Source organism: Anser anser, assembly GCF_964211835.1.
Source record: "Anser anser genome assembly, chromosome: 19".
Taxonomy (NCBI): Eukaryota; Metazoa; Chordata; class Aves; order Anseriformes; family Anatidae; genus Anser; species Anser anser.
Window position 1 is genome coordinate 11,572,025 of NC_139740.1, and position 19,952 is coordinate 11,591,976.

Sequence of the window (19,952 nt, forward strand, 5' to 3'; positions counted from 1 at the left end):
ATTATCAGATCTTCTCTATTAAATTTAGCTTAACACATCTTATTTTGATTTTTTTGTTTGTATATATACGGCTGTTGTTACTGCACTCTTTAACCTTGCTAAGTTTCTGAAGAATTGAAAAAAATAAATAAAAGCTCATAGCCTTTGATCACTTCCGCCTTGCCTGCATGCATGCATTTTAGCCTACAAGTAACTCCTTTTAATTTCCTCTTTGAAAAGAAACTTCCTCATTTCTGTTCCACCCCTTCAAGTTAAACATCTTTGTTGATTCTTCTGTTCTTACTTTGAGCAAACATACGCAAAGGAAATCAAAAGAACTTTACAAAGCCATGTATGTATCAAACAGAAATCTATGCTTTAGTATTAATTTCAGAAGTACTGATGTGCATTTGCTTCTATGTGCAGAAGCTTTGTTGTTTTTATTAAAGTGATACGTGCATTTAATTATATATCTACAAATTACATCATCAGACTATTACAGCTGTCATTTTCACTGTTTACTTGCTGCCAGTCATTTATTTCTACTGTCGTAATTAGGTTCCCAGCTGCTTCTGTCGTGCTCTGGGAGCTGAAGGATAAAAGGCACCATTATTTCTAGTTTTGCATGACTTGATGCAACATGGAAGTTCCAGAATGCCTAAGCAATGCCCTATACTACTGCTTAGTAAGGATATTTATATACTTTCACCATTCAGCACCTCCAAAAACCTGTACTCTAGCACCTAACAGCACACTAAGCTTCTCTAGACAAAACCTTCTAGACTTTACTTTTAATACAGTTTTCACCTTCACTTATGAACGTCATTGTTACCCTGCACTTCCCAAGCAAGCCTACACGGCCTGCAGAATTACAACGAGTCTCCACCCGCACAATAACCCCGTCAATGTACTACCACCATCACCGCCTACTCGCAAACAACCCCAGGCCAGGCCTGCGAGGTTAAGCGCTGCAAGTTTCTAGAAATCTCCCCTGCCCCACCTGACCGCCAGAGCCTGCCCTCTCCACGCTTTGAGAAAAAGAAAAACAAACAAATAAACAAACAAACAAAAAAAAAAACAGGAAAAAAAAAAACGGTTTCAGCCCGATGGGGGCGGGACACCTCCGACAGACCCTCGCAGCAAGGCGGGCGCTGAGGCCGCGGCCGCGCCGCCATTTTATGGCCCAGGCCCCGAGCTTGGCCCAAGGAGGCCCGGGCGGCGGCGCTCGGGCGGGCAGGCCGGGCTGCGAGGCCTGGGCCGGGGCCGAGGGCGGTTACCAGGCGCCTGACAGGGGGCGGGCGCCACGAACCGTAGCTGAGGAGGAAAAGAAGAGGGGGGGGGTCATGGGGGTAGAAGGGACCGCGCCCCGCCCTGCGGCCTGGCTTCCAGCCCGGGCTCCCCCCGCTCCGTTTCCACGGCGACCGGCTCTGCGACAACAGCCCACAGACACACAGACACACACACACACAGCCCCGTACACACACAGCGCCCGGTAACGCCAGGCCCCGCCCGCCTCGTTGAGCGCGGGGCCTGCCGGGAGGCGCCGTTTGAAGCGCGCAGCGGCCGTTGGCGGCGGGCGGCGCTGAGGGGCCGCGCCATGGGCAGCGCCGAGCGGGCAGGTAGGGGCGGCCGGGGGAGCCCGGCTCCCGCCCGCGGGCCCCTCCTGAGGGGCCTCGCGGTGAGGTTGGCCTCACGGCTGAGGCACCTCTAGGCCTTATAGCAGCGCCTTCCGTTCCGTTCAGACGTCACGTTGCTTAAAGATGGTTTTTTTTTTTTTTTTTTTTTTTCATCTTGTGTCATGGATTTTTAAGCGTTTGGTAGCCTTCCCCCCACTTTTGTCTGGCGACAAGTTCAGACAGATAAAGCTGGAGGTGGACGGTAGCTGAGGCTTTCTAGGGCTTGCCCGTCTGATCTGTAGATGCTCCTCGAACCTTTCATTATTATTTTTAAAAAGTTATTAAAATGTTACTGTAAAGTGATTTCCGGAACTACGTGAAGAGACAGCAAAGTTATTCTTCCTGCCTATATAAGAAAAACAGTACAAAGCAGTCTCTGTTGTAGTAACCATGCATTTTTTTGTCTTCAAAAAATGCCTTACCACTTTTCTGGTAACTTAAAGTCTTTGACAGTACTTTATTAAAAACACTGTTTTGTTTGCAAAAGCAACAACTAGGGAAAAACATTGTAAGATATCATAGACATGAAGACTTTTTCTTCCAAGGTGATATTTGAATTGGGTGGTGAGGAAAAAATCTGTAGAGAAAGCATGTCCCTCAGAGCACTTTGAATTCAGTACTCAAAACTTGTGGAAAAATCCAGCTCTGTGTGCATCCATCTCTTCCAGTGCCCATTGGAGTGAAGTAGCTCCATATTCTTGTAATCCCTAAACAGCAAACTAAGAAAAGTGGTCCTTGAATTTAAACTCCCATGAAATATACGTACGTTAGGACTGTTATCATAGCCTAAGGATATGAGAAAAACTGGGTTTGTAAGATGTGTGCTTTTTTTTTATAAGTAGATGTCATTTCTGATTCTTTATAAAGGAACATCAGTGCTTATTTTATTATGTTGTACAAGGTTTGGAATTCCTAGTTACGCATCCAGATCAAAATTTGCTTTTCTTTATTAGGGAGAAAAAATGCCTGCCTAGTCTGTGGTACGTAAGTACCCTTTGGCTCTCCGCTCCAGCTGTGTCACAGCTGTGTACTTGAAGCAGACAGCGGCGTGTGCCATTCCTCACGCTGTGTGCGGGTGGAGGAAATCGGGTGTGGGACAGAAAGCATAGCATGGGTTCGATACTTTGGGTGATTGAGGTAGCATGATTGTGATCAACCATGTATGGTGGAGTCAAAAACACTTCTTTCACTGTAACTAACCATGTATTTATTTCTGTATCTTTCAGTTCTGTTGTTAATCTGTTTTACTTCTTAATAGATTGGGTTGATGTTGCCAATGAACTTTTAAGGCGCTGCCACATAAACCAGCACATAAAGCATCTCTCGGAATGTGGTGCTGATGTGTTTGTTCGTCTTTATGAATCAATCTTGGGGGAAAAAGTACCAGGTGGGAACATTAATTTCTAAACATGCTTTTTCTTGTCTCTGCATGTTTTGTAATGAACAAATTCAAGTTTGCACAATGTGTTTATTACATATATAGGATTTTTAAAGTATTGTATCCTTTCTAAGACAAACATATAAGACTGTAACTCTCTGAACAGATTTAAGTAACACGGGCTTTTTTTTTTTACTGCTATTAACAGCAGCTGCAAGGAAAGCTCAGTAATATAGCTACAGTAGAATGTTTTCTAATGAAAATTATGCCTTGAAGCTAATACCTGTGAAGGGTGTGAATTGACTCATTTCTTGTTAAAGCAGCGTTACTATCGAATCCTGTTCTTATAAAATGCTTAATACCTAGTCTGCTCAGAGAAACTGCAATTTAACTCTTGTTTAGCCCGAGTCCATTTTACTTCAGTGACAGTTGTTCAGGAGCTATACGTTTACATATTTGTTTGTTTTATGGTAAACTATTTTGTTTGGGGAGCATCAAGCATGTCTTTGCTGCAGGAGATTTAATAGCACTAACCTAACTGCCAGCTATTGGAAGTAGAAGTTCTGTTAATATAAGCCTAAAACTAAAAATAATTAATGTTGTTGTAAGTAGAAGTTCTGTTAATATAAGCCCAAAACTAAAAATAATTAATGTTGTTGTAAGTAGAATACAATACTGTCCCGCTAGTTGCTGACAGAGAAGGAAAAGACCTTAGGGTAAACTGCAACTCAAATTTAAGGATGTTCACTGGATATGTCTGCTAGGAGTGAAGGAGAAAAACTATGTAACTAGTCTCTATTCTTGAATTCAGTATCACACCTGATAAAATCCTTACATCTTCCAGTGGATAGTCTATGTTTGTGCTCAGTGTTTATTAAAGATTTCATACAACCATATGATTATTGGGCTTTTTACCAAATACACAAGTAATTTTTACTTACAAGTTAGTATTTTAAAAGTAAAAATATTTTAGTAAAAATATCAGCAATAAACTTATCCATTTAGATAGCCTGAAATGTATGCATTTATTTTAAATAGATTTCATAGCTACTCCTAGAAGTCAAGAGGATGACGCACATAATGTACAAGCGGTAATAGATTCTCTAGCACTGGACTACTTGCAGGTCAGCTTGTCACATATCACTGGTGAGTGTTCATTTTAATACTGACAAGCACTAGCTGAATGTTTGTTTTAATTGAACGCTCTATAAGAATCATATGTTACAAAGCATACTGTCATACAGCAAGATCTTTTCACCTGCAGTGAGTGTCATCAAAACACCAAACCCTTGCTGTGGACATCAGGTTATACACTTAAACAGAAAGTAAAGAATAAATATGAGTCCTCTTGCATAACATAGATTTGTAGGAAACATGAAAGTTAACAATAATACTCACTTTGTCTGCTAAAGTGCTACCTGAAGTTTTCACTGGCTCAGTATTTTCACAGAATCATAGAATTTTACAGTTAAGCTTGGAGACTGAGCTTTAAAACCTGAGCCTTGAATTTCAAACTTGATATCAAATTCTAATATTTGGTGTGTAAAAGATTTGGACCATGTTGTGTCTGTCCTTTGCACAGAGTAACTTTCATTGAGTATTCATATATATAGCGTTGAATAACATAGCCTGCAAGGAATGAAAACTGCTTGACATGAAGTACCTCTTTCTATCTTGGTACCTGTACAGTACAGTATGGCTGGTATTTGTAATTCTTCCTGCCAGTCCATAGGCTTGGTTGATGCTGTAGCTAGCATGCATAAGTGCATAGTAATAGTGTCTATCTCTGAGAATATCCCTGTGTATTTTATATATATATATATATATGTACTATTATTATTTTTTGTGGAAGTAGATGTAGCAGCAGTAAACTTATGATTAGTTGAACTGAAAATATGCAACTTTAGGATGCTTTTAAGATATATTAAGTTTATGGATATCGCCATACATAAGCGACCAGCTTTTCTTTGAGCTGACACCTTAACAAGAATTTCCTTTCTTCAGAAAACTCCTTTTCTGTAAAAAAAAAAAAAAAAAAATTCAAACTAATTTTTATTCTAATAATTAGTAGAAGTATTGATTATTAACATGTGGCGGTACCTTCTTCTCTTAAGGTGAGAACATCGTGAAAGGAGAAAGGGAATCTATCAAAAACCTCCTTGAAATATTTGATGGTTTGTTAGAGTATCTTACAGAAGAAGTTGGTGAATCTTCTTCTCAGAACGGAGGTGAGTAGACAGATGTCCCAGTTTAAGGTATTGTGTTCTGATAATACAATATTATGGACAGCTGCTTACTTTTTTCTGTTTGTCTGCTATCAAGTTAGCTTGCCAAGGGCTTGAAGTTCTCATGACCAGAGTTCTTCACAGTTCAGTACTCATGGATGGAACACAGCTCCCAGAATAGATAAAAACTATTCCTTTGCTGTTCTCCTCAATAGCACCTACAGGGAATGATTACCACTGGAAAATGCAAGCTTTTTGAAGCCTTGTTTTGGGGTGCCCAGGATCCAAATAAGTATTTCTAATGTAACAAAGATTTCTTTGGTGGTTTTGCTATCTTTATGACCATGGCAATGCAGAAGAGGAGAGAGACTGACACTGACCACAGGGGGTGAGGGCTGAATTTGGAGGCCAAACTGAGTAACTACATTCAGTGTTTTCTTGAGCAGTAATTATGAAAATAAACTTATTTATTTTTTCCCAAAACTTGTTAAAAGGTGAGAATTGGAGAACGTAATCTTTCTGCTTCACTCTTGTGGTAGGGGCTCTGATTTTTCTAGTTATAGGTACAGGATTTAATTCTGAGGAAGAAGAAAGGTCATCATTTTAGATATCATCCTTAAAATGTTTTATTACTCTTAAACTATTTTGATAATATTGGTGATAATATCTATTAGTTTATACATAGAATTAGTTTTCCTGAAAAATAATGCCTCTTTATTATTAACAGATGAGATAAATGAGCTGCCCAATAACAAAATTCAAATTACATCTCCAGAGCAACTGGAAAGCAATGCTGGTCAATTTACGTTGCCTTCAAAACTTTCATCAGTTTCAGGGTAAGAATAACTTTGAATACTTAAAGTATTTATACAGTAATTGACTATTGTTTTTGTATATCTATAGAGCAGCCAGTAGTTTTCAATACTATGCAAGTAGGAAATACACTAATTACATCTTTCTAGTTAGGCAACAAGACACGTCTAGAACTTTTTTGTCTATGAAGAATGCTGATGGCATTTTGTTTCCCTTAAGCTTACTTTACATGTGAAATGAGACTGGTTCAAAACTTCGTCTCAGTCTTAAATGATTGCATTTTAGTTAAACTGCATTAGATCTATCTTCGTGACTTCTACATTGGTTTGTTTTGTGGAAGCAGGCCTCTAGTGTCCTGTGCTATAGAAGCTAACTGAAGTAGAGTTGGGACTCTTTTGCAGCTCCACCTTGTGGACTGAAGAGGCAAAGACAAAAAATTTAGAGTAAATATTCTACTACTTCATGTTCCTTGTAGTTCCCAGTCAGAACTTTTCATTCCGTCCCATGATGTAGATGGATCAGAATCTACCAGTGAATTAATTAGACTTGGAGATACTGCTCATTCATTCTCAGAGAGAGGGGAAGGTGAGTTTGGGTAAATATATATTTTTTAAAACTAATCTATAGTAACATTTCTAGGCTTTGCAGATAGTAAAACTGTTAGGCAGTTTAAATGTGTCAATGAATTGCAGTAAATAAGTAACAAAATCAAGCTTCCCTTTCTTTTGAAACTTCCCTCAAATTTATGTATTTATGCTTATGATAAGTCATACTTATGCATATATAGAAATACACATTTAAAGAACAATGTGTAGCCTTTAAATAACTTATGTAGTATCAAGGTAGCAGTACTTTTCAGCTTTTTTATTTAATGTTATTCCAGACAAATAATATCTTAAATTCTTGTTTTGAAAAAACAAACAAACAAACAAAAAACCACACCAATCATACAGTAAGCAAAGTACCTACCTGCAGTTGATCTTGTTGGAGTTAGAATGCAGATTTCCTAGAGTAGGCATTTGAGACTTTTTCATGGCTGCTGAGCTACGTTACCTGAATAAAGGTTTTGTTGTTTGACTTCTAATTCAGTCTTCCCTACAAAGATTTTTTTTCCAGAAGATTAAGAGATTTCTGAAGCCTTTAATTTGCAGTGTAGAGTATTATTTAAAGTTGTAAAATGGCAATTTTAAGTTCATTTTTAAAGGAGATGTTAGAAGTGTGGGTCACTTAGTTATATTATGGATGGCTCTGGAACAAATAATATGCAAATCGTTTAAATGGAGCCCATTCCTATTTCAGTAACATTCCTGTTGGTCATTAATTTTTCCAAGGGGAAGCATAAAGAAATATTGTGAATTAGTATTAGAGAATGGAATTACAAGTAGGAATTAAGGCAATTAAGGAATTAAGGAATTAAGACTTATTTTAATGCTTGCCATTTGGTCACAGTATGGATTGCTGAGGTCAAGTTACTTATAATACCTAATACGAAAGTTGTCTGTCTAAACATCTCATAACAAAATGCTTTTATGGTTTTTAATTTGATCTTTTTCAAACACCACTTCTAGGATTCCGGTTTCCTGAATTGTTATCAGCAGAAATGAAGGGGATAGAAGAACCGAAAAACTCAGGGGTCATTGCAACAGTATCTAGACAGTTCTCTCAAACTGAAAAGGCCATTGTGAAGGAAAAAGAAGATGGTAAGTACCCAGTCTCCACATCTAACCTACCTGATTTTGACTAAGGCATGTAACTAAGGGAACGTGGAGGAGAGCTTTACTCATGGCTAGAAGTGCTCTAGCTATGTTTTTAAAAATAAATAAATAAATCAAGTTCTTCAGAAATGTTATGCTTTATATTTTATTGTCCCAGAGGCTGAAGTTCACGTAATCTAGGGTATTTCTGCTTACCTAGGTTTCAGCTTCAGCTTATGTTTTTTTGTTTTTTGTTTTCTTTTCCCTTTTTGTGGTTCAATTAGTGAAATACAGAAAGTAAAAAGTCTTCTTGGAAGATTCTAGCATCCAAAATCATGTTCTACAGGGGGCTTTCATGCTGTTCCTAAGGACAGTTATGGATAGGTTGTGTTGGGTGAATCATTCTGACAGATGGCAGCCATCTTCAGTTGTACCTGGCCTCTAATGAGTATAGCTCTGTTAATACTCAGAATTCCTGCAAGTTGTTAGGAATTTCCCAGCATGTGTCTCAAATGACCATCTTTTTGGGGAAAATAACACCTAATCAAAAGCTATTTACCAGGTAGGCATATAGCTACACTCTTGAAGTATGAGAACAATATGTTTTACAGTCGTGGAAAAACATGATGCCCTTAGAGAAGTGGTAAAACAGGGAGGGCCTGCATTATGCAACTTCGTAAACAGAGAAAGAAAGTACCATAGAAAAGCATAAAATTCTTACAGCGCTATTCTATGTAATCCAGCAAAGATGGTAGTTAACATTAGATACTTAAACATCCATCTGATATGTGTAGAATATATTAAAAAAATAACATTCTGCTTCAATAGATTAAATAATGCTTCAAGTTCTTTATATTTGTCTCTTAAGGATCAATGGAGTTTATTCATACTGATGAACTTCAAAAAGACGGTTTGAGTTCCAGTGCTAAGAAACTTGGGGAGCCTATACGCCAGGCTATTCCCTTGCTACCACCGTTTCAGCCTGCTGAAGCCAGATCTCATGATCCTGTGGAGAGAGATTATCAGAGCTCAGACAGCCAGTCAGCAGCTTTGGTTGACTATCAAGAAGTGGAAACTCCTACTGTAAGTAGAAACCCATCCTTTGATATTTATTAATTAATACTGCTTTCATTTTAAAACTGTCTAGTATATTTGCTGAATGGGAATAATTGGTCCCTGAAGAACATTTCTGAATGTATCTAAAAATGGGTTTTAGATTCATTCGTCACTGAGTGTCCAGACAGGAAGTTAATTTGAGGGGGGTGTTTATATTATATGCATGGAGATACATATATGTGCATCTCCATAATCATATATGGAGATATACTTGTATCTCCACAATCAATGTAACTGCGCAGTTAACAGTGAGGTAAACAATAAAATTATAGTTGCATTTTTTGTATAGCTACCAATAAAATCAGCATTGATTGCCCTGCTCGGACAAACCCAATGTACGACTTCCTGTCAAAACTTTCCTGTAAATTCATATAAAACAGGTCAATTTTTCTTTCAGCTTGAAACATCACTTACACAAAAAACTGAAGATGTTTGTACTAGTCTTCCTCTATCAAGGAAAATCCCTGGTGAGAGAGAATTTTGCTTCCTATAGAACAACTCTATTTTGTCAAATGTTGCTTTTAATTTTATCGACACTGTGAGAAACATGGTTTTGAAACTACTAGTGCATCTTTTTTAAATTCAGCCGCAAGTTCATATTTCTATCTGTTTTATATAGAGAAAAAAAAATAGATTACTTTCAAGCTGTTCACTCTGCTCGAGAAAAATAACTTGTCCCCAGTACAACTTCTTTCTTAGTTAATCCAATTAGATATGCCTATGCTACAGAATTTGCTTCCAGCAGATAACTCCTACAGCTGAGCTTACTCTGAGCAGAGGAACATGGTCCAAATATAAGCCATTTTCAGCCTGAAGAAAAAGTTCTTAACTGCTATTGTGTAAAAGATTTAGAAACTAGTTTTCAGTGCTTATTTTCTCTGTTGTCTGGGAGACACCGGTTGCCTTTTTAGTTTCCATAGCATTCCCATGACACTGAAAATCCAGAACTTGAGAAATTACTGAAATGAATGTAACAACTCTGTAAACCCAGTTGCCTTGTCATTATGTTCTTTAAATGATTTGGTTCAAAAAGCTATGGATTACATCTTTTTCATAGTTGTTCTCCACATTAGTAGGCACAGTGTGGTCTACACTATCAACTAACACTTACCTGTCATATGTTTCTGCAGCAGGAGACAAGATGGTCTCAAGTGATGCTGAAAACCATGTGGCAAAGGTAAATGTTGCATCTTTACCATCTTTGTGGAAGTTCAGTCAATACATTTGGAATCCCACTTAATTCTTTTGTTACTTTGTGGCACTTCTGAGCTTTCTTCAAACCTGCTTTTGGGCTTCTCGCTTCATTATACAATTAGTAATGCAATCTTGTTGTACTATGACCACATAGTTTTAAGTCACATCGATTCTTTCAGGAGGTGTTTGCTCCAAGAGGTGTAAATGCCAGTACCTATAGTGTTTCAATTCATAAGAAACAGTTACTAGTTATCTTGTTTTTATTCAGAGACGTATAAAACACAAGAGGACGTTTCCTTTCTCTGAAGCGTATCAGTATTCTAAATTAGTAAGAATTTTTGTTTTCTGAGGTTATTCGGATGCCAGTAAAATTCAGATTTTGCTCCCATTCTAAAGCTCACTGAGCTGCCTGATTGTATACTTGCTTTTTATTTCCTTGTATTGTCCCCTGCTTTTCAAAAATCGAATGATGTAAAACCTACAAACTCATCAGCAGACGCCATTCTGTGCTTGTTAGAAGCATGTCTGTGTAGGAAGTTGCTTGCTCTGGAAAATGCTTTTTTTTTTTTTTTTTGCCTTCTGCAGCCACAAGAGGTACTCGCAGACTTCATTTGTTCCAAAGGCTGTTTTCAACAGTCTTTACTTTTGCATTGTCCACTTAAAACATTGTCTTTAAAATTAATTTTCCATTGGTGTATTTGCAAGTATATGTATGCTAACCCTGAACACGCCAGTTTGAACAGATCAATTACCAGGCAATACTGAACTGTTGTAATTAAATGGCATAAGTGCATAACTGATTTCTTTTAGTATGTTTGCTATGAATTGCAGCTTAGTTCATACTCGGGGACGTTCAGCTTACTTGCATTACTTGGCATTAGTCCCAAGTTAGTGAGGTAGTATAATGGGATGCTGATATCTAGACTTGATTCTTCTGATATGATGGTTTAGCGCTAGATAATTCTTAAACTAATCTGTATTTTTGCTAGCTTATTTCTTTAAACATCTAATCTTCTAAAACACAGTATCTTCAGTCAGGGGTCATGGACATGTAACTACTTTATTTATGCTTATATATAGTATATATAAAATGTATATATGTATATTTATGTGATCATATGATTTGAGATGGTTCTTTTATAAAAGCTGTTGTAGGATCTCTCTACTACCATAATCTATGGTATTTCTGAGCATTACTATGGAAACCTTAATGAAATCTTAACTTAATCATTTTTCTAGGTTCCTTGGGTATATGGGACTTCTACATCTGCTTCCCCCTTAGATCAAAAATTATCACTACACACTGAGCAAGTAGCACAAACTCCAAGACCCCAATCAAGACATCTGCCTAGAAAGAAAAGGCAAGTTCAGTTTTCCTTCTACTGATCCAAGCAAGCACTTCCCTATACAACGCCCACCACTTTTTTTTTTTTAAATGCAGTTTCTTCCTTGGCTGCATGACAGTGAAAGGTTAATTTTAACAAAAATCTTTCCTACTTCTGTCATACACACATTTTCTTAAATACAGTTATTTACACAACCAGATTTTACTTAATCCTATAAAAATGTGCTTATGCAAAAAGTGAACTGGAATTGTATGAGGTAATGCTTATCTATAAGTTTTTAGAATAGAAATGAAATCTCTGTTTTGTTTTAGCAGATATGAAAATTCTACCACAGATTCACTTGAAGAGTCTCTTTCTCCCAGAACAACAAAGGAAAATCTATCTAAGCAAGAGCTTCATAAAGTATCAGAAAAACTTTCTCGCAGGTTAAACGAACTAGATTTAGTAAGTGAAATCTTTGTTGTATCCAAGCAAGCTGGCCTTAGAAGTAACAGCTTCAACAACAAGAATGTAAATTTAATATTAATGAAAAGAAAATCTGCAGTTAACACCTGACTTGACAGTTCTAAATTTTGAATGCACTATTGAACCTGAGCCCTGTCCCATCCTCTTACCTCAAATCTATCCAACAGATGTTAAAGAGAGCTTTGGGTGAGCATGCCAGAGAAGAGGAGTTGACAGATGAAGACAGCCTGTCTCAGCACAGTGACAGTGTCATGGATTATCGCAGAAGGAAAACTAAGCAAGGTAGTGTCTCTTTTGATTCTTAAGTATAAGGATGGAAAGGAACATCAAAAAAAATCCTTCTCATCAAAGCTGATATCTTGAACTACACCTAGTTTCAGTAAGTTTTGCATTGTGTTCTTCGACTTGTATTTTCTGTTTTAGATCCAAATCTGAGCAACAGTAATAGAATTACAATTAAGTTCGCATTTAACGGTTTAAGTAGCTATGGTAAAACTTTACAGAAATACAGCTGCAGTGGAGAGCGTAAAGAAAGTGGGGCAAGAGACAGAACACACAAGTGCATTTGACAGGACTGCGATTTTAAAGTGAGGGCTTGTTCACGATACACTTTTACTGTGCTTTCTTTGGTACTGAACACAACATACACATCTAGTTATCTTACACTGGGCAGTGTGTGTATTGGTGGTAATACAATTATATAACTACCCTTACATATACAGGAGATTTAAAAAAAACTATCACATAACTTGATCTAATCCACATGTACAACATCATGTTGCAAGATGGAGCTGTTTATGACCCTTGTCAGACAGTCTCTGACCTTGAGTTACTTTCAAATGGTTTTGCTGCTTTATTCTTTCCTATCTCAAATATCTCCTGACACTTCTGCTATTACACACGCCCCAACACGTGATTCAGGGCAGGGATAATCCTAAAGGCAAAGGCTTTAGATTTTTATGATTTAATTTGTGCTAAACACTTGAACTTCTCTGCTGTGGAAAGATTTTTGGTGTGTGCGCCTTTTTTAAAAAACAAAACCCCAAACTTTATTTTTCCTTACATGTGGCTGGAGGCTTTTTCATTTCAAGTTAAATACTTACTGAAACAACTCTCTTTACAGACACACCATATACGAAGTACCCAATCAGGCCACGATCCCTGTCTCCGTCCTCACCCTCATCTCAGCATCAACTTTTTTCTGAGTTAGATGTACTTCACAGTAATGGAAAAGGTCAAATGAGGAAAATACGCAACCAATTGCAAAAAGAAAAGGATGAAAGAACACAAGAAGCAAAGGTAACTTCAGGGTTAGACCTATCAGCTATTCTTACCGGCAGTTATACTAAAAGTATTAAAACTGAATGTCCTTACTTACTGCGGACATTTGTGATTTTGCACTGCTGTATTTGTAGACTGCTAAGAAGAGATGTAGACCCCAAATCTTGCAGCAAAAAGAAAAAAAAAGCGGAAGAATCAACTTTGACCCATACACTGAGAAGTTAATGACGTAGTCATATGGACTGGTTATTTGCTTTGCAAATCCTCTTATTTTTGCTTTCTAGGTGGTTGCTAAAGCTTATGAAGATGAACTAAGAATTTATGAAGCTAGGGAGAGGCTTAGAATTTCCAAGCTCAGAGAAGAAGTCAAGGAAATGGTATGTAATGCACTATGGTGCTCATTATTGTAAAATTTGTCTAAATGTTCCATCCAGACACAGTGCATGTCTTGAGTACAAAAACACCTTGACTCTAGTGTCAGTTATTGGGCTGTATACTGTTGAAATAGTGAACAGAGGGACAGCTTTTCCTGAGATAGGTAGAACCAAGACAAACAGTTTTTAAAGTTTCAACATTTGTAGGTATTATTTTTAGGGGTAACTTAACCACCATACTTTTTACATGAAGTGATAACTTCAAGAGACTCTGATTTAAAGAACTGAAGCAAAATAAGTAGATAGAGTTTCCATAGACTGGCCTAAACTACTCATGATGATTTGAAAAGTAGTGTTAGTGCTAGTGATTGTTCCAAGAAAATGTTTGAGTAGTGAGATATTGTCGGCCCTCTCAGATAGGTACTTCGTCATACCTGCCCCCAGCCCCCCTAAGAGCTAGGTTGATCCGGTTGGATTCCCCCATACACTATAGGTAATTATGACAAAATATTGTCATAATCTTTTTCCAGCTACTGTAAAAGTCGTTTTGTGCAAGGATGATTCTCTACTGCTATGACTCTGGCAAAAGGGGTCTTGCTACTTACTTGCATACTACTGGAACAGCAAGGAACTTATGCTGGAAAGCTGTGTCATCCTCATGTGGGATACACTGGCCATTTTCACAGCCTTTGCAGAAGTGATCCATAGGCTGCTGTGGTAATGCTAAGTGCTGCGGAAGAACTGAGGTTATGCAATAGTGAGATTTAACCTTTATTTGAACCCTGGCCTGCGTTTGGTAAATTCTCGACTTCTGGAGAATCCAATTCAGTATGTCCAATTTCTCATTCTACAGTTTCAAAGCCATTTAAGTTCTGATATCCAAACTATGTGATCTATCAGTCTTTCCCTTCTCATACCTGTTCTCCATCTGTTTTACATCTGCTCCTAAGGAACAAGGATACAAAGAAAACATCTTTAAAGAACCTCCAAAAATGCTTCAGCCAGTGAAAGTTTATTCTAGAAAAACCACACCTTGGAATCCCAGATACAGCCAGTGGATTCCAAAACGAGGGACTGCGAAGCCAAAGAAAGCAGCTCCAAGTAAGAAATGCAAAACTATACTTGGTGGAAAACTGGCATCCTTTGAAAGCATTAGTTGAACTCCAAGAATAAAGGCGTTAGTCCAACATATACCAGTCAGCTGTAGCATTTTCCCCTTCTTATGACCTCCATATGTCTGGATTTTTGCTAGGGAAGATAATGCTTTAAGTAAATGTAAACCACCCATGCACAATTCAAAACTGTGACCCATTTGCTACCTCCTTAAAATCCCCTGGATTACTTTCAGTGCTTGTTTCCATTACTGCTACTCCTGTACTTGCTCCACTATACTCTGAGCTCAGTCTTTTTTTTCCTTTTTTTTTTTTTTCCCTGAACATGTATTAGATTTAAAATTGGGCCTGTAGCTTGAGTGGGCTGGTGCTGAGCCATGTGCAGGTAATAGAGCAGAATGTTTGGTAGGAAAAGACCCTACTGTTGTAGCAGTAACACTGCCACTGGTTTTGCTGAGCAAGTGATATTCCAAGAACAGCCTACATAAATCACAGGCTTAGTCTGTCAAACAGCATTATGCATGCTTATATATAAGGTCATGGTATAATCTGTGTACCCAAATGTTGCTCAGGGTATACTGCTTTTTTTTCTTTTTGAGTGTTTAAGAGGCATGTACTTGGTTAATACCCGCTTGTTTCATTTCCCCATAACTTTTTCCTGCCACCAAGATCAAAGACGTAATGAGTACGCTGGTTGCAAAACAGTTTGGAGAACGACCTTTTACTCAGGCAGATAATGATAGGACTAAGGGAAGTGGTTTTCAACTAAAAGAGAGGAGATTTAGATTATATGTTAAGAGGAAATTCCTCACTCAGAGGGTGGTGAGACACTGGAACGGGCTGCACAGAGAACTTATGGAAGCCCCATCCCTGGAGGTGTTCAAAACCAGGCGGGATGAGGCCCTGGGCAACCTGATCTAGTAGGTGGCATCCCTGCCTATGGCAGGGGGCTTGGAAAGAGATGCTCTTTAAGGTCCCTTCCAACCCAAGCCATTCTGTGATGATTCAGTTTGTTTTCCACCTATTTATTTGATCTAGATCTCTCACTAACTACTGCTATATTAGCATTAAGTTGCTGCAGCCAGTGAGAGAGACGGAAAGAAAGAAATTGCTAATTAATGATCATCTGAACCATTTGCAGAAAGGATACCTGTCTAAATCAGATTAAACATGGTAAGAGGGAGAGAAATCAAGCCTGAGCTATAAAAGCAATTCTTCACCAGGAAAAAAAAAAAGCCACTTACTTTCTCAGCTGCTGTTCTGACAGAGTGATGCTATGTCCTTCTGGGTTTAGGTTGACATCATAGTAACAGCGTGGTAGTTGCATACAGTGTTCAATTTGAAATATTTTGTAACTTAGGCTGACACTGTCTGGAAGACTTTACCACTAACTGCATTCTCCAGGAATTTATTGTTTACATCTGTCTTTACCTTGTAGTGGAAGTAAGAGACGATGACCTCCTGCTTCAGCTACTGGAAGAGTTTCCCCACCTGCATATTTCCAACCACATGATGAACAAAATGTGGCGTCAGCAGCTCGCACAGACTGAACAACTTAAGGCAGCTTCTGGCAGAGCTAGACTAAAACTCCAAAATGAGGTGAGCATTCTTATTCTTACCTTTTAAGTGTTAGCAAGGACAGAACTTCTCACAGAACAGTAATATTCATCGGCTTGTATTTCATAATAAATGATATATGCTGTGTGCAGCATAGCTAGGGTACACACACACCCAAAGCACAATGTGAAAGGATGTATATCTGAGCTTTGAGATACAGAACATGGATACTGCTTTTTTAGACTTGCATTTCTATTACAAATATGATATGAGCTAGGTTCATTTTAAGTACTGTTATCAATGCCATCAGTAATGTAGACAAACTCTGCCTTGAAATCGGAGCAAGCTCAATTCACAGCGTACAGTATCTTTAGTAAAACTCTTTTTATTACTGTAACCCCAGGTTTTACAAAATCTCTGCTAAAGATTTCTTAGACCTATTTTCTGACAAGACATCACGTGCAACTACAGTGAATAAAGTTGAGCCAAATAATACTCATTTAGTCCTAGGAGAAGCAGTTGTTCAAGGGAAGAAATACCTTCTTCCTAAGATGAGGAGATTGGTTGAATAGGGGATGTACACACCTAGACAATCGGGCTTAACTTTTTTTTTTAACCAGCAACTTGAACATAATGTTTTTTTATACTAGTTTATTGATTTTTTTTTAAAGAAGTTTGTAGGTTTTAAGTACAAATTCTCAACAGTCTTGTAGCTTAAAAGGTATCCACAACACAAGTTGTTTACCTTATGCATGGTAACTCTCAATATAAATAGAATAGCAGAGGGGCAATATTTATCTTAGAACTCCTACACACAAATGTCTGTTCTGCAGAATGATGGAAGTAACTGGTTGGTTTTGTTTGTATGTTTGTTTTAAAAAAACCTTCAGGTTCAACAAGCCCTGAGGAAGCATCAGCTTCTTGTTGCAATTATTAAAAAAAATCAGGACCATAACAAGAGACTGGTATGTTCTTTGAATGGTATTTGTTACGTAATTTGGAAACTTGCATGTTGAGCTAACTAGAATGCATATTCCCTGGTCCATGAAAGCATTTTCTTATAACTTTGTCTCTTGAGTAGCTGTGGTCTCAAATGCCACAATCTGCTTGCTGTGTGGCCACTGAGGTCATGCAAATGGAATACTATTATTACGTTGCGCTGTTGCCTTACAAGTGTAAAATTCTGAGAACATGCAAGGAGGAAGAATTTCAGGCTCCTGGTATTGTTAAAAACACCAGCAACCACTGCAGTGTTGGCTGCTTAACTATATAGTACTGTTCATGGCAGCACTTTGCTAAATCAGTGGTGGTTACACTGCATTTATAATTTAAAACTTTAAAATTGGGGTAGGGAGAAGGTCCTTTAAAAGGGACCCAACTTATTAGAAATGATTAACAAAGCTTTGCTTGCAGCAAATCTATTAAAAGCTTGGTGGTCTTACCTCTACTTTCTCCACTTAGCAAGAATTTAAGCAACGTATCTGCCGACAGAAATGGGCTCAGAATAGGGTGAAAGAAAAACGCCAACAAATTGTTAGAGCCAGGAAATACTATGAAGATTACCGGGTCCAGTTGCGTGCCAAGATGATGCGGGCTAGGACACGGGAAGAAAGGGTAAGTACAAGATGTCTGTCTTGCTTTTCAAGTGTGGAATTCTTCTCTACTGGTTGGACCCTGGAGCTGAGAACCTGCGTTACTGTAGTTGAGATAATGGTACAAGTAGACAGAGAGCAAGTTAAGCAAACAGAATTTAGGAGCCTGGAGTAAGTGGCTGGGTAGTCAAAGCCACAGCTGAAAGGGTTCCTTCTTTGGAAACACTGATACAGTTTAGGGCAGGCCACTGTAATACAAGAAAGGATTGTTGGTGGGGTTAAGCAAAGGAGAAAAACGGTCAGTTATCAGTATGGAAAAACAGGGCTGGTAACATGACAAATTGGGGAAATGAAGTTTCATGAAACAGTACAATTAAGAAGTTCCTATAGCTACTCTCCAAAGAAAATAACCTAAATCTTCAGTTAAGGAAACTGATCAAAAAAACATTCACATTTGTTAGACAAAGTGGACTTCTTGACAGATGATCTCTATTCAGGGCTGCACATCAGAGCTAAAGTAAGCAAATAGTTGGTATATTTTACAGGAGTAAATGCACAATTTTCACATTTTAAAGTTAAATTCTAGAAGTTTAGTGCATAATTCATTGTTAGCGATCTGAGAACTGTGCCTCTCAAGCTCTGCAGTAGTGTGGCTGGTATTTTTTTGTATGAATGGAAAGCTTGAGTACAGGCTGGATTTCCTGTTACGGGAAATCTGGATGAAGGTCCTAAAGTTAGACAACAGAATACAGGGTGGGCTGTATTCACAGTGCACATTCAGAGTTCGGCTTATATTGTCATATCTTGTGAAGTGTTTTTAGAACTCTATAATAATTTGCTGTTCTAGCCACTTTCTTATTAATCTAACTGAACAGATGAAAAATGTACTTCTATCTAAAAATTCCAGCTAAATTAATATTACCAATACAACTCAGCTGTGTCTGTACCACCAGTACTAGATACTTAACTATACTTTTTCACAGGCAATGACTCTATCTTGTGATCATTCTTTCATCATGAGATAAAGCAGCTGAAAATGTTAATATATACATAAAAAGCATCTTACTCAAATTAAATTGGTTGATCTAAGCCTTATATTCAGAAAAGCTTAGTGCTTCCAAAAACAACCAAGCTTTTCTAAGTTTCTGGGAAATTTTTGTTTGCTTTTTTAATTGTTGGCAGATATTTAAAAACTTATTTGAAGAAGGCTTAGAAATTCAGAAGCAAAGACTAAAGGACCTCAGAGCATATGCTCAAGAGATGCGTGCTGAACAAAGAAGAGAGCATCAAAATGAGTTGGAGTCCATGGAGAACTATTACAAAGATCAGGTAAGTTTAATCGGCAAAGATAGCCAGTTAATATTTTAAATACTAAAAACTGTTTCTTTAATTGTTTCAACTCAAACTCTTTATGCTTAGTTCTCCATGCTAGCAGAAGCTTTATCTCAAGAACGTCAAGAAATCCAAACCAGAGAGAAAGCACAAGCACAAGTAAGGATTTCAATTTTATATAGATGTTTTCTTTCTTTCTGTGATATGGCTAATACCTGTATTTTCTTCAGATGCTGCAGAAAACAAAAAGAGAATTGAGATCAAGGATGGAAAAGGAAATACAACAACTGCAAACTGCAATAATGCAAAATGATGATGACACCTTTTTTCAAGAACTAGAAGCAGACAGACTGAAATCTCGACTTCAGATGGCTTCCTTTCAGTATAGCAAAAGCAGTTTCTCATAAGACATGGTAAATATCACTGCAGCTGTCTGGCTAAGCTGGTGGGAATCTTTAAGAACTGCTGTAACAAGAAGATGGTGTGTAGCTGTTGTTCTCTAAGACCAGATTTGTCATTTTGACGTGTCAGAGGGGTAGTTGCTGGTGTCTGGAACTTTGAGCACTTTTATGATCATCAATAAAGTTTTAAAGTACTTTCTATCTTCTTAGCAAGGCTGAGATAATGTTGAACTCAACACAAAAGTAGTAGGATGAAGTCAGTGTGTTTTAGTGAAGCTGGCTTAGTGGAACAGTTGAATGCTAACCTTCCTATTTTCTTATGCTAGTTCTACTGCTGGAATTAAAAAGCCATACTAACACTACTGATCAGAGGTAACTGGGTTAGAAAGATGACAAAAAAGACAAGTAGATCCTTAA

General features: G+C 37.8%; 1 protein-coding gene across 3 annotated transcripts; it reads left to right on the forward strand.

The window, feature by feature from the left end:
• The first annotated feature begins 1,325 nt into the window (after positions 1 to 1,325).
• Positions 1,326 to 19,736, forward strand: CEP95 (centrosomal protein 95). Of its 3 annotated transcripts, none has more exons than XM_083805358.1 (22): positions 1,326 to 1,598; positions 2,914 to 3,042; positions 4,072 to 4,179; positions 5,148 to 5,261; positions 5,986 to 6,094; positions 6,547 to 6,656; positions 7,640 to 7,771; positions 8,634 to 8,848; positions 9,279 to 9,348; positions 10,012 to 10,058; positions 11,315 to 11,436; positions 11,733 to 11,865; positions 12,054 to 12,168; positions 13,010 to 13,185; positions 13,452 to 13,544; positions 14,492 to 14,642; positions 16,092 to 16,252; positions 17,101 to 17,175; positions 17,672 to 17,824; positions 18,985 to 19,131; positions 19,222 to 19,293; positions 19,365 to 19,736. In XM_083805358.1, the coding sequence occupies exons 1-22, from the start codon at positions 1,577 to 1,579 to the stop codon at positions 19,539 to 19,541; spliced, it is 2,631 nt and encodes an 876-aa protein (XP_083661484.1). In that variant the 5' UTR covers positions 1,326 to 1,576; the 3' UTR covers positions 19,542 to 19,736. The 3 variants fall into 3 exon arrangements, with proteins under 3 accessions (XP_083661484.1, XP_083661485.1, XP_083661486.1); XM_083805359.1 differs by having other exon boundaries at positions 1,329 to 1,598; positions 11,736 to 11,865; XM_083805360.1 differs by lacking the exon at positions 1,326 to 1,598 and adding an exon at positions 1,612 to 2,087.
• The last annotated feature ends 216 nt before the right edge of the window (positions 19,737 to 19,952 follow it).